A 15,050-nucleotide genomic window follows, 5' to 3' on the forward strand; every position below is an offset into this window, starting at 1 on the left:
CATGCAGATGGAATTTCATGCTCGGCTTTCGGAGCAGCATGACCCTGGGGCTCCAAGACCCCGCCGCAGATTGCATCCACGGCGTGTAAGTGGACGGTTCTCGCGAGCATCATCTTGGCCAAAAGAGTCATATGGCTTGTCTGGTGGTGTGCCCTAGTCTCAGCTTACGAGACGCTCTGCTGTTTTGACACGCCCCGCAAAACTGAAGCCTCTTTTTTCTTTTGTCGTCCCCGCGTCAGTTCTTTTTCTGGTCGTGTCGTTGGAGCTTGTCCAACACGGGCCGCTCATTCGCCGCCTTCTTAGCCCAGCCCAACCTCTCAAGCTCTTCCATATTCTGACTTGGACGCTGCGCAAATCTTGGAATGCTCTAGCTCGGGCCACACCGTTTTTTTGTCGTTGATGGCTTCGAACCGGCCCATGGGCTGCATGCCTCATGCGGCAAATATTGGCTCTCCTCACACCACCAACGCAACGGCCTTCAGCCTCTGCCCTTGATGCGTCTCTCATGACTCGACCCGGGCGAGCAGCTCAACATGGTGTCTCTCACGGCGATTTGTGAGATGTGATAGGGCCGCACACCATCCGTGGACATCTGTGGACCAGCCCCAGACACATCCCTCCTCCATAGGCCGCCTTCACGTGGGCGCAGCGCTTCGCATCTCCAGCCTGCTGATGACCGTCAAAGGGCATCTGGGCCTCACAAGGCCACGCCCACCACCCCCCGTCCAACCGGCACCACTAGCAGCACCATGAGCGACTATGAGCTGCATTGGTGACGTTTTAGTCCCGGTTGGGATATCTCAGTTGCTCACCTTGTCCAGTCGGCATACCCGCTGCCCTGCATTGCATATATAGTCTGCGGCTGATCTCGCTGCCTCAACTCCAGGCTCACTCGCTTTCTTTTGGGCTGTCATCACCAAGGCTTCTTTTGAATATTCTGGACAACGTTGTTCGTTGGTCCATTGTGAAGGATTTCGTCTCTTTGCTCTCCGTGGCTGTTCACCATCATCCCGTCGGCGGCGCCGTCCCAGCCACTGACACCTATCCCTCGTTTTTTCCTCATTTTCTGTCACTTTTCCTCATCGCTTCCAATCACACGTGGATAAATAAGGGCTTATCCCAAGAGGCTTGCTCATAATTTCACCCACCGTCTGAGTCACCCAATAAGGTTGCAGCGTGAAGGCATCAACATAAAGTCCTGTTACACCTACCTAGTGCCGGCTCTGTCTGCCTACGAGTCCTATTTAAAACCCCTGCAATCCCGCCTTTTCTCAAAACTCTGCCTCTTCCCCAGGCAAAACTGTTTTTTTTTTCATTCCAGCAATGCCCATGGAATCCGTCTTCTCCTCTCGCCGAGAATCCTGGCCACCAACCAAGATCCGCTTGACTCCCACAAACATGTCCATCAAGAAGCGATCTAGCATTGAGCCTCGACCGCTGCTTGAGGATATTGATGACAATCCTCTCACCTATTTCCTCACTCCCATCCCCGACGAGGATGAGGACGATGAGATGATGATGGACCTGGACTTGGACGTGGACATGATGGACTTTGACGCTGGTATCGAAGACGCCAGCCAGCCCCGCGAGGCTGTCCGCAGCGTCAGCCCTTCTTCTCTCGAGGGCCTTCGCAAGCCCGACAGCATTCGCCCGGCCACCCCAGAGTCCGACTCGGATGCCCTCACCACCGATGACGACGACGAAGAGGAATACATTCGCTTCTCCCCGGCATCGCCCTCGTCGATGCTCTCGCCACTGCGCGATCTTGCCATGGAGAGCCTTCGCTTCAGAGCAAAGACGCCCGTCTTCGGCCTCACTACCAATGCCCTGCTCTCTCCCAACTCCTTCCCGGCACCCACCGGCAGCAGGGGCAGGGGCAGGACAAACAACCGCTCATCTCCCCGCCTGCAGACCAGGAGCCTTTCAGCTCGTGTGCGGGAGAACCACCTCTGGAGGGAACCCAGTCCCGACGTGTGGTCCATTGAAGAGGAGACTGAAGAGGAGTTGATGAGCGACGGGGGCGTAGACATTGCGGCTGCAAAGACAAAGAAGAGGGTGCGCTTCGTGCTCCCAGACAACCAGTAATGATGCGAAGTATCATCATCATCATCATCATCATCATCATCATCCCATCATCCTACATTATTTAATCTACCATCTACCATCATCCATCATGCATTGGAGTTGGCGTTAAAAGGAGGTCTGAATTTCCCTTTTCATTTTGTTCATCACACTCATATTTTGGTTCGGAGGCTCGGCTCTTTTGATTTCTACATTGGCTCTCTTTGCTACTTGGTATAGCATCCTGACAGGAGACGTTTGGGCGGCTTGATTGCTATTTTGACGCATATCTTATGGAGGGAGGTTCTATGTCCTTTTTTGTTTTGTTTTTGCATCTTGTTCATTCTTGACCATCGTGAGCTGGGACATCCGGTGGAAGGAAGGCATACATACTACCTAATACATGGACGGAGGTGGCTTTCGTGATTTTTGTTCATTGCACTTACACACATATATATACCATCTGGAGGCATGATTTGGATGGAGTTGGAGGCTTTTTGATCATTAGTACTTTTTATGTGCTACGCGTATTTACTACCAATTGACTCTTCTCATTATTCTACACTTTCACACTTACAAAAATATATTGTCCAAGTGAAGAAGAGCGCAAACTGTAAATGTACAACTTGCTTGCAAAAAGCAAGCAAAAAAGAAAGAAACTCTCCGATACTGGGAATCGAACCCAGGGCTGCTCGGTACTTCAACTGGAAGTTGAGAGCGAGCGATGTTAGCCACTACACCATATCGGATTGAGATGCTATAACCGGCAGATAATTCCATCCATCAGAGATTAGAGCGCGAAAGGCTATCGCCACCATCGCAAACCAAAGGCCGATAAGCCAGTGTAGCACTAAGAAAATGTCTGGGTAGCCTCAACTGAGACCTGCATGCCCGCTCCGCATACGGTCATGATTTGCGCCCATGTACGATTTTTTCGCATCCATGATTTTTTTTTCCCTTTTGCGACGTGATCTGTCATCGGAACTTGAATCGCAGCACCCTTGCGCGTTTTATTGGCTGCGGACATGGGGGGGGGTTTATCGCGGTGGGTCCGTGATGATCAGCTGGACTTTTGGGATGCAATGCAGATGCATGTTCACGGCGAGAGAATGGTGCGTGAGTGAGCCGTGCGGGCTGCGGAGAGAGGCTGTGAGGGAGAGAAGACAGGAATAAATGATCCGGGAGGTTCGGTGAGAAAAATGGTGAGAAGGAGTGAGAGAGGGGCGCTTATTGGTGAGGAATGATGAGATGATTTGTGATGTTTGATGTCGTGCTTGTTCAAGGTGAGATTTGAAGGATGAGGCATGAGGGCGTGAGAGGAGAGGATCTGATAAAGTGGCATTTTTGTGTACATGGGGGGGATTGAGTTTGGAGGAGAGACAAATAATCGAAAGACTTTGTTGGTACGGAGAAAGAATGGGAAAGAGAAACAGCATGCGTGAGAGAGAGTGAGTTGGAGTGTGGAGGGGTCCGATTACATCGTGTGACTATCTGGCACGATCACTTGTGCCAGGGGTTGGAGCTCTCTTACGAATGTGCATGTGGGGGAGATGAGACGTTGAAGGAGGGGTTGTGAAAGGTTCCTGACGTTGTAACGCTGGGAAATGCAATCATTCAATCTTTACATAAATTGATGGACAGGAAGAGGAAATGCATGAATGGCTGGGAAACGTGAGCATGTCAGATGATTGATGGAGGTGGTTGCGCTCTGCAGCCATTTTTCGTGGAGTTTGGGTGTGTCCATGCCGTCTCAAAAAGCGAAGAAGTTGTTGAATAGCAATAGCAGTTGTTAGTTTGTCTGTACCAAAAACTGATTGTGCCATGTATTTTTTTTTTCTTTTTTTAAATAATGGCTAGGAGTTTATGGTTTATGAGATGTTAGAGAGCCCCTGCATATATAGACTTCACAAGCTCATGTTCTCTTTCTATTTCCGTATTATCTCATGTAGCTACTGTAATTGTGCATCCAAGTCAAAGAGGCTGTAGTTAATATTGATTTGACTTCTTTCGTGTTCCAAGTAATATTCTGATGCAATAATACTATGTATATATATTGATGGGATTTTTGGTCATTGTACGGAGTAGCTATATCTTTGTCGGTAGACCCCACCCCTTGACAGCAATTTTAACCCTTCCCGAGGCAGCAAAGTATCGGGAGCCCATCTTTTAATTGAACATTATTTTCAGTATGCATTGCCCTTTGTAGAGGTGATACTGGCTATGAGTTGTCTAAGTAGGCTGTTTGGTAAAACAGCTACATTGCTACGCTCTTTTACATCAGGTTGTAAAACAAGAACTAGGAGCAAGCGCAGGTATTTACATGCATATAGAGCAATTCAGATAGCATAAACATGGAATCAGAGAGCACTAGTAGAACATGACTTCATCTACAAGAATAGCTCCCAAGGCTGTAATAATTTTTCACGAACAACAAAAGTATATTATTTTCTTCAACCCTAAATTGTACTCTGGCAGATGTAATGAGGCCTCTTGGACAGCAGCGTAAGTGTAATATTGGTCATCTTAGTTTACGCTTTACGGCATTTTTACCCACCCTAAGGTGATAAAGCAGTTGGTAGTAATGCTTTTCCCAATTAGTGGCTTGCATATCAAGCTGCACATGTGCACGGCTGGTCTTTCACAGCATTTTTAACCCTCCCCAAGGCAAAAATGTATACTACTAGTATTACTAGCACTTTCAGCAATCAATCAGCAGCCAGAGAAAGAAAACTTAGAGCTAAATGTCTACCCCCCCCCTCCTTTTTTTTTAGAGTTTTTTTTTATTCGTTTGTTTTCCGGAAAAAAAAAATCATCTTAGGGTATATACCAGCGCCATTCATTTTATGGAAATTCATTATCGCACTTGGTGTTGAAAGTCTGCTAGTGTCAATCTTATGGCCACGATAGATAATTTACCGCAATCTCGCAACCTAGTGGTAAAGTTCAACGATCCTCATGTCGCGCCAAAATCCATGCCATCAATCTCGTCATCTGAATAGACCGAGTTATTTTCAAGTAAAGAGAAACAACAACAACGAAAACAAAAACGACCAAATCAAGGCAGAGCGATCCGGACCATCATGCTCGTGGATCCCATCAGCTACAAAAATAGCCACCAGCCCATTTGGCGTTAGCATCCTAACCACAAAGCCCGTAGTGGTGTCCTGCGAAAAACAAGGGCCGCCTCTCATTGGCCACGGCCCGGCCCTCCCAGCGCCATCAGTGGCTTTTCAGTGACGCTCGAGCTGTTCCGAATTGTTTACAGCGGGCTGTTATTAGAGGCGACCCCGCTGGTTACTGCGGCACCCAGCAGGCGCTTTGGAGCAGCAATTTCGAAGCTGGGACGATAGAGGTGCCACGGCCATGGCAAGCAGCGTAAGCATAAGCAGCGCCGGCAATCATAATTCATAACAGCGATTGACTCGGCCTCGCACCTGTACATACATACATCCAGAGTCGCACACGTCGTGTGGCCCGACGTCAACGTCACCATCTCCGTCCTCCCGCTGTCGCTCATTTTGCTCCCCGCGCTCCCTATTCCGCCCGGTTGGTATCCTCCAACTCAGCTTCAACCCGTCTACTTTTCTCGCGACGCTTCTTTTCCCTCCTTTACTCCATTTTCTCCTTCTGCCTTTCTCAGAGGCACCCACGAGGCTGATACAGCTGGCCTGGAAGCTTCGAGCTGTCGAGCTCGGCTGTCATGTGCAACGGCCAACGCGATACCGCGTCGAACAAAGAATCTCCAACCCTCGATGCGAATAGAATGTTGCTCAAATGAAGTGAGTAGCGCAGTGACAGTTTGCGGCTTGTGACCCTCGCGCACCAGCCCATCCCCCCTGGGACAAGACCCATTGCGAATAGCTGAAGCATCTTGGGTCTCTTGGGCATCTTGGGCAGCTCTGCTTCCAGCTTCGCGTCCACGCCACCAGGTCCGACGCCATACGCTGTATGCTGGGATCGCTGCATTGGCCAATCTTATTTTTGCCTTCCATCTTTGCAGTGGCATTGGGATTAATGTTGTAGATGTCGAACAGATTAATAGACTATGACCTCGCCAACCGATTCCAGTAGCGATAGCAGCGCGCCATCCGACCCTACGAATTCAAACGATGTCCCTAATATCGCCGAAGATGGCAAAGCGACAGACGACAATGCCACTCCTGGAGAAGCCCCCAGGCCTACGGCGGCTGCGGCTGCGGGAAACCGTCCTCGGGCAAACACGACGAAGAAGCCAGAGCCTCCTACACTGCTCCACGACTTCCTTTTAGGACGGCCCTCCCCGGCGAGACTAGAAGCAGAGCGCAAGCGACGGCAAAGCACCGGCACAGTCAGATCAGACATTCGACATGATATGAAACAGAACATGGTACGAAAAATACAGCAACCGAGTGGTGTCAATGACAGGGTCAAGGCATGGCAAAAGGCCAATGCCTCCGCCATGGCAGATGCCGACCCAGAAGATCTGGCCACGGAGCCAACGGAGCTTGCGTTTGCTGGAGAAGAGGTGGAAAGTGTCACAGAGGAGGATCGGGTACGAATCAAAATGAGGCAGAAGAAGAGGCCACCCAAAAAAGTAGTCGTCCATAACAACCATGGTAAAGAGCCGGAAACAGCACCTCTGCCCCCTCCTAAGAAGAGGATCGTTAGCGACGATAACTGGGTCAGGCCAAAGGTTAGGAAGCCTTCTGTTGTTAGGAAACCTTCAGTTCGTAAGGTCTCGCCGCGTCCAAGGAAGCCGAGCAATCCGACACCCCGAGTTCCAAACGGCTTTGCATTTCGGGCGGTGCCCAACCCATCTTTCCAAAGTAAAGTCAAAGCATGGGCCGAAAAAGTCGTCACGCCGCCTGCACGGAGCCGTAGAGGCTCATTATCTTCGGAGTTGTCGACTTCCTCCGAGGACGACGAGGAAGATAGCGATGGTGGAGAAACAGAAACCGAACTCACTGCGAAGAAACCTCTCAGGCCTAGCACTGACGATGACGATGGGATTCGAGTGCGCCCAATACGAAACAAGCAAAGCGACGGCGATGGAATTCGGGTTGCTCCGGTGCAAAACAAGCAGCCAGATGATGGCATTCGAGTCAAACCTATGAAACCATCGTCAGCTGCAGCTCCGGATGACGGTATCAGAGTTAAACCTATGAAACCTTCGTCAACTGCGGCCCAGGATGATGGTATCAGAGTTAAACCTATGAAACCTCCGACATCTGCAACTCAGGATGACGGTATCAGGGTAAAACCAATGGCCGACTCCAGATCAGAACCTGGGCGCGAGAGAAGCAAAACAGCCGGTGCTGCACCCAAAAAGCACACAATTGATGACTTGATCAAGGCTGTCGAGGAAGCGACCCAATTATCAATGTCAGACCTTGATACCCCGCCCCAGGGATCGCAGCAGAAGCCTCGATCCGGCGTGAAAAGGAGTGGGACGAAGCGTCCCAACGTTAGAGCCAAATCGGTAGACGTTGGTTCCCGTGCCAGGGAAATTCTGGAATCAGATTTGGGCACATCCTTATCAAATAAATCTTTGGCTGACATCCCGGGGGATATCCCATTTGGGCATTCTGCCTTTAGTGAGCTGGATTTGCCTCTACGGGGCCCTCCCAAGAGCAGGCCAAAGCAACAACCAAAGCGCTCAAAAATGGAGAGAGCAGCGAGCCTGAAAGCCATGCCAAACGTGCTGAAAAAGGTGGTAGAGGAGGGCAGAAAGATTATTCAAGATCTTAATGAACCACCACGGCATGCTGTACCCAACAACCCTCCCAGCATTGAAAAGTGGCTCAACAACACTGTTGAGCCCTATGACAAAGACAATAGGCCGACGTCGCCTGCATCCACATTGACTGACGAGGACGACGAGGACGACGATGTTACCATTGGAGAGGCCACACCCAAAAAGGTAGCACCCAAAAAGACAACACCCAGAGAGACCACGCCTCGAGGAACCACATCGAGGGATACCGCATCGAGGGAAATTAAATCTAGAGAAACCGCGTCTAGGGAAACCTCGTCTAAAGAAACCACACCTAAAAAGGCCACGCCTAAAAGGAAACCATCGGCTGAGACAAAGACCTCAATGGCGTCTGATTCGCGTATAGTCTCAAATGTTACCTCTGATCTCACTTCCAATGTTACTTCCAGTGTAGAAACAGCACAAACAGAGGAGACGGTTCAAAGTGCCCCTGGCTCTGCAAACTCAACGCCTAAATCAGGGGCATCGAAGGAGAGGGAGCTTTCCAAAAAGAAATCATCATCTTCAGACGGGCTGAGGAGGAGCCGAGCTACAAGAGATTCACAATCTCAGTCAAAATCAGGAAGCAAGAGACGGCCATTCCTTGGCGCTCTGAAGGAAGCATTTCAAGGAGAATCTGCAGAGCTTACGAAGCCGGTAAAGAGCTACCAGAGCCGCGAAGAGCGCCGAATCGAATTTGAATCTTCAGAAGATGAAGAAGAGCTTGACGCGGATTCCCAGTACATGCAATCTAACTCTGATTTGAGTAGCTGGGTTACTACGGACACGCGCTCAAGCACTGATAGGGATTCATCTGTCCACAGCTCAAGAGGAACACCACACATGGCCGGACCGCGCCTCCGGCCCCCTACAAAAGGCCAGTATGAGCTTTCGACAATCCTTTCCGCTGGTTCTAGCGTTAGCCAGTCGGAAACAGAGTCAGATATGACAGAATCGACTCTCACTCGGTCGACGACAGTCACGAAGTCGGCTGACCCGAGAATCCCACAGCGGCAGGGCTCAGGGCTCAAGAGAAGGCTAACAAAGCACTCTGACCTGGTTTCTGTCCTATCGTTGCCTGACGATAAGGATGTTCCTCAAGGAATCATGAATAACAGGTCAAGGCCGAGCTTACGAAAGGCTCGCGGGCTGTCCAATGATGTAACTGCCGATGATTTGCTGAAAGAGTTTGCCGATGATGAGAACCTGTATCAGCGAGAGCTCAAGACTTTGGTCGACGGCGTGGTACCCGTACTTCTCTCACACGTGGTAACCGATACTTCCCCCAACTCTTCCCCCAAGGTCAAGGTCGACACTACCTCCAAGTCAGTAGTCGATATGGGAGTCGCCCTCGAAAAGCTCAAAACCGCACATTCGAAAGCTCCTCTTACAGATATTCGCCGGATGGCTAACTGGGCTCACGGCGTTGTCCCACTGTATAATAACTACTTGAGTGTCTGGAGGCTGGGCTTCCAGGACTTGATAATCAATCTCGCGCCACGACGAGGCGTACCAGAAGGGGACGACTCTCTTCTTGGTGCCCTGCCCAGAAACGCAAATGGCGATCTAGTCAACGACCAAGGAGAGCGAGTGGCCGTCGCCTACCTTTTGAAGAAGCCGCTCCTCCGCGTGAAACAGATGGCCAGACTAATTGTTTGTGTCGACCAAATGTTTTCTTCTCCCGATACTAGCCAGCTGGTCAAAGATTTTGAGGCTTTGCAAGAAAAGGCACGCCGACGCCACAGAGAAGAAGTTGCTAGGATCATTGACGAGGAAGCCATCAACACGGATACTACAAGAGCTCGAGACCTCAGAACGCTTGGCCCGACCAAGTCCATTACTATCGAGGTAACCCGTCAAGTCAGCGCCAAGGATATTTTCTCGCTTGATATTGCCCACTCCAACGGCCAAAGGTTGGAATGTCAGGTGGAACTAGTGCACCGAGATAATCAAAGCCAACATGGAGATCAAGGAGATCTTCTCATTCGAGAAGTGGGCGACGGCCGACGTTCATATCTTCTTTTCCCGCCCATTTCCATGTCTCTTGTCTCTGCTCGCTCAGGAGATGGAAAGCTGGACTTGGTACTTATGGTTCGCGGTAACCACAACGGGAAGCCATGGCATGAGCTGCTCAATCTATGGGCAGATGAAGAGGAGCAGATTCTAGACTGGCTGGACATTCTACCTTCATCTCCCGTCCCACCCAGAGAGCCTGAACCCAGCATCCTGGATGAATCTGAGCTTGGATCGGACGCTCCTGGTAGATTACCGGATGTTCCAGTTGGCGTTCAGAGCATGCTAAGTGCGGCAACTCGATCCGAAATCACCGAAGATGATTCCGGCAGCGAACTATCAGCTCCGCCGACTCCTACGCGAGCTGCGCCTGGAGCTCCTGGTAGAGAAAAACAAAAGACATCCGCACAAGAAGTTGGGAGGTCTGGCTCTTCCAAGACAATTCCTGTCATTCACCACAATGACACGCCGCCGCCGCGACCGCCTATTCACCGAACTCTTAGCCCCACGCCCCAGCAGACAGCAAAGTCTCAGTCACTGCTTAAACCACCTGTCGACCACCATGTCGCCGCCGGGCTCAAGAGGATAGGTTCCTCTCCTCTCAAGCATGAGTACTTACCTTCCGAGGTTTCTACTGCATCTGGCTTGTCTTCTTCTGCTGTATCCTCGATAGTGGAAGAAGGAGAGGAATCGGAAACAGAAGATGACGACCTGTCTGGAACAGAGTCCGAATCTGAGTCGTCTGACGAAGAAATGGAGAGCATTGATGTTCCTCAGACTGAGCTTGGTTATAGCATAAAAGAGGATGATCGGAGAAGAGGCTCCAATGCTCCTTCATGGACCCCATCGTATGCGCCATCGTATACTCACGGATCTGAAGTCAGCCTGACGCCGTCCAACTCTGCTTCTCAAGCCGGCCTTCATGGACGAAAGCCATCGTCAGAGAATGGTAGTGTTGCAAAGTCGGGGCGATGCTTAGCCACCATCTCCAGATGGTCTGACAAGGGTGCTTGGAAGGACATTCATCCTGATCACTGTTCGATTACTGTCTCCGATGGTCTCATTGAGGCCTTCACTTTCAGAGATAGCAACTATACCCAGATGGATGACAAGCCCATCATCGCACTGGATCTTACTCCCCTGGTATTGATTCGACAGAGCACTGCGGTCGATCTTGAAATTAGGTCTTCATTGCAGGGCCACTGCAAGCTGGCACCAGTTTACCAAGGCGGCAACTTCCGCTTCCGCTGCTTGAATGGCCCTGAAAGTTATCTTCTCTATACGGCCGTGCACCATGCTCGTCTCAACAACCAAAAGTATATCCAGCTCGAGCAAGAAGCCCGTTTCAGAGGCTTTGGAGAGCGACCAGCCCCTCCTCAAGATGGAGACACGAGCAGCCGCCGCCGCACCTGGTTCGGTAGGAAGAACAGCTACCGCAGCTCAGTCAGAGCACCTTCGCAGTATCAAGATGGTGCCAGCACCACACCGTCTTCCGCTCAGTCCGCAACCAGTTTCCTCAAGAAGCTCACTCTTGTTGGAAATCTGTCTTTCAATCTCGCGCGATCATCGATTGACAAGCGCGGCGGCCGAGGTGGAAGCGGCAACAACAGCCTCTATGGATCTGGCTCTTCATCAGGATACGGAACGCCTCGATCGCCATCTGTGAGCGTTGATCACAGCGGCGCGGGCCCTGTGAACATTGACGCTGAGAATATTCGCATTCGGCTACATCTTCTCGTCTCGTCTGCGAAGTGGGAAGACTATGGCAACTGCACCCTGCAAATCCGCCGACCACCTCCTGGTTGGCGTCAGGCCCTCCGAGCAGACCACGGCCTCGAAAAGAGAGTCACGGTCACGACTATACCAAAGAAGAGCTCTGAGAAGGCTATCATCCTACTGGATGCTGTTCTTGGAAGTGGATGCTTCACGCCTATGGGTAGTCGAGGTATCGTCTGCGGCGTCTGGGAGGAAGTGAAGAGCGGCGACGGCGTCATTGGAGGTGTTCCAGCAAATGGAGCCACGGGTGGAAACATCAAGAAGTGGTGCTTCCAGTTTGCCAGCGTGGCTGAAGCCGGTTGGGTGATACGGCTTGTACACCAGGAGGTCATTACTACATGATTGACTAAAGCGCATTTTTATTAGATATAGTTTAAAGCCATGGTGCCTGCTTTTGTTTGTTTGCCCTTTGCTCTATCGGCTGGGCGAGTATATCCTCGTTTTCACCATTTATATCTTTCTTTCTTTCTTCTTTTTTTTATTTTGGTATAAGCATACATACCACATCCTTTGTATTAGTTTTGTTGTTGCTGTTTATCGCAGTGGCTACATCATATTCCCCCCTTATTTCGCCACACAGCGAGGAGTTACATATCTGTATATATGAAGAGCATTTGTGTATTTAAATGAGGAGCCGGGGAGTAGTGGTTGGCGGGGGGAATCGAATGGGTGAGTCTTTCATCTTTTCTTTCTTTCTAGATCCTCTCTTGAGTGCTCAGATGGGGTAGTGTTGCGTAAGAGAAAGGAGAGGAGAAGCGGGTAGTTGGTATATCATTTAGTTGGAGTGCACAGTGCTGTTTGGAGGCAGCTTGAATAAAGTTAGAATTATGCTATAGATATGCCTGTTCTTGTGACGTATGAATTGTATTCTATTCACGTTAGCAGCATGCCTGCTTGTCAGCATACACGCAGTACGTCGATATCTACGGTATGCCGCTCGTCATTCATGTCAGTACATAAACGGCATGCCAACATATATACGACATGTGAAAATATGTATATGTATGCTTATATGCTGCTCACTAAGTCCTTGATAGTGTGGGAGGTTTCATCAACCATGGAGCTTCACGGCATTGTACCCAGCTTTGTTCACGTAGAAAGCATGTCCGGCTACGGATAATGCGTCAATCTTTGCTTTAATCCAAGATCTTCCTGGGCCAGGATCCCCACCACAACTAATCCAGGATATACAGAGATGAATGTAACTGTGATGTTGCTGAATTATGTTCTATCAAACTCATAGTGATATATCGGTACCTATGTATACGGAGTACAGTAAGCCCAAGGTAAAGTGCCACTGTACGCTGTAGATACAGCGTATCATTATCAAGGTATGTATGCATGATGTCAGTACATATGCAGTATGTCAGCGTGTAAATCACATGTCAGTATTCCATATGCTGCTCACTACGTGGTCTTGGGGCACTATTCGTCAGTTCACAGCAACCAAAGAGTTTCCCGCTTTTGTACACAGCTTTGTCCATACAGAAAAGCATGTTGGGCTATAGATGATACCTAACGTCGTCAATCTTTGCTTTGATCAAAGATCTTCACTGGGCCGGGGATCCCCGACACAGTTTGACCCAGGATCTCCAAAACTACTAGCAAAATGGGTATATCAGCCACGCTCCACCCCCTGAAAGGCATTATTTGGCTTTGTCACTGTACTTTCTACAAAGACAAATCACAATTTTTAAAAGTTCTTTCACTTGTCAACTGTAAAGCATCTTTGTCTCTCAAAATAGCACATCCATCCTAGTTCCCATGTTACATGTCATCTTTGGAAAAAGTCTCCGAAGGCCCAACAGCAAGACTATTGGCATCCATCAACCTAAGCGCTAAGGCAGGGCATCGGGCAACAATTTTTTTTTCACTCTTGCCCAGCAATGAATCGAATCTGCCTTACAGAAAGGGCCTATAGTAGTTGTTTTCCTCCCATTTTAGACTCCGCCTCCTTTTACGGCGTTCACCGGGGCGGCTGGAATACGAGGGGGGAAAAACTGCCGAGGGGTGGCGGGTGGAAAAAGATGACTCGTACCGGGCATCTGTATGAAATTTGCGTGCCTGGAGATGAGAGGGCAAACTAGCAAGAGTTGGGACGTATGATTCGATTCTCCTTGACAGGCGAGGACAGTGAGGGCGTGTGCAGTTTTTGCTAGGGAAAGGGGGGGGAAGTTGTTTGCGTCGCTCAGTGGATCAAACTAACGGAGCTGCAGGATGAGTGAGTGAATAATGAGCTGTCTCTCGTGGTCCTATTGGCTCGCAACGATGATGGCAAACTTCTTTTTCAGTGCAGATCAGGAGGCGAAGGTGTTCCGGCCTGGACAGACATCGCGTGCTCGGACATAGAGCTCAAAACTAGGTTTGAGGAATACAACGTTGCTTGCAGATATCTCACGAAGTAAAAGCAAAAAAGAACAATTCCTGTTGGGAACTCCTAAATATAGCTCTCTCTCACAGGGTACAGCGCCGAAGTGTTCCAACAGAGTTGCAAAGAATCAATCTCATAAGTCAAAACTTTCTAATAATAAACTACGAAAGGAATCCAACAAGGGGTAAAAAGAAATGGAATAATTCGTGATTCCTAGAAGTAAGCCGTCCCTTGAACCTCTCGTTCCAATCTCCTTGTCAAACTTTTATTGGCAACTCGTATTGTCATCCTCAGAAGTCTCGTTTCTTCCAAAAGTCAACTCCCCAGCATACTAAGCCCATTGCCAAATTAAAAAAAAAAAAAAAGAAGTTTTTGCACGGAAAAACAAACTTGAAAACAATTTCGCTATACGACAAGTTAACAAATAATAGAAACATCTCATTTCCTTTTTGCTCTTGTTTCTGTCTTATACGAAGCTATTCCAATAGTCCTGCCAAGTCTCCCAAAAAAAAAAGACCGCAAAACCTCGTATTTACTCTGCCCCCAAAACATCTGGCGTCTCATAATAGCAAAAAACCCGCCGCGTCGAAAATTCATCAAATAGTTGCTTTCTACTAATTATTAGACAAAAAGAAGAAAAAGGAGTAATGCAAAATATCTCCAAGCACGGCTTGTTCCCTTGACAAAAAAAAAAAAAAAAAAAAAAAAAAAAAAGCAAAAACACCAAAATAAACATCGTCAAAAAAAACCCCCCACTCACTCCCCTTACCCGAACGAGATGTAAAACACAAAACCAGATTCCACTCCCTCCCCATGCACGCTCTTCTTTTATGCTTGCATTTATTTTTTCTTTGTTCCTCTTCGTATGTATACATACATACATATACATAAATAGATTCCCCTTCCCACCCCAATAAACAAACCAACCAACCCCCCCCTGCCACCCATTTCTCGTATTCACAAGCGTCCCCCAAGTCCAAAAGCCCACACCCCGTGGACTGGCTAGACCTAGAACGGCGCAGATATCCGCCATCGCCTAAATGATCCCTAGCCAAGTCGGTATCTTTTCTTCTTCATGTTTCCTGTCCTCTCCGTTTT

The 15,050-nt window shown here is 49.2% G+C and overlaps 2 protein-coding genes and 1 non-coding gene across 3 annotated transcripts; 2 read left to right on the forward strand and 1 right to left on the reverse strand.

The window, feature by feature from the left end:
* Positions 1 to 1,323: 1,323 nt before the first annotated feature.
* On the forward strand, positions 1,324 to 2,085 carry TrAtP1_010919 (uncharacterized protein; the record flags this gene model as incomplete). Its single annotated transcript, XM_066114902.1, has 1 exon — positions 1,324 to 2,085. The coding sequence occupies one exon, from the start codon at positions 1,324 to 1,326 to the stop codon at positions 2,083 to 2,085; it is 762 nt and encodes a 253-aa protein (XP_065970999.1).
* A 637-nt stretch (positions 2,086 to 2,722) lies between these two features.
* On the reverse strand, positions 2,723 to 2,810 carry TrAtP1_010920. Its single transcript has one exon. It is a non-coding gene; the product is annotated as a tRNA-Glu (tRNA).
* Positions 2,811 to 7,237: 4,427 nt separating this feature from the next.
* On the forward strand, positions 7,238 to 12,412 carry TrAtP1_010921 (uncharacterized protein). Its single transcript, XM_014092353.2, has one exon. The coding sequence runs from the start codon at positions 7,253 to 7,255 to the stop codon at positions 11,921 to 11,923; it is 4,671 nt and encodes a 1,556-aa protein (XP_013947828.2). The 5' UTR covers positions 7,238 to 7,252; the 3' UTR covers positions 11,924 to 12,412.
* The last annotated feature ends 2,638 nt before the right edge of the window (positions 12,413 to 15,050 follow it).

The sequence above is a fragment of the Trichoderma atroviride genome, chromosome 6 (genome assembly GCF_020647795.1).
Source record: "Trichoderma atroviride chromosome 6, complete sequence".
Classification (NCBI taxonomy): Eukaryota; Fungi; Ascomycota; class Sordariomycetes; order Hypocreales; family Hypocreaceae; genus Trichoderma; species Trichoderma atroviride.

What these genes read in the sequence shown, in the direction of transcription:
- TrAtP1_010921 (XM_014092353.2), top strand. Translation starts at nt 7,253, where the DNA reads ATGAAACCTCCGACATCTGCAACTCAGGATGACGGTATCAGGGTAAAA.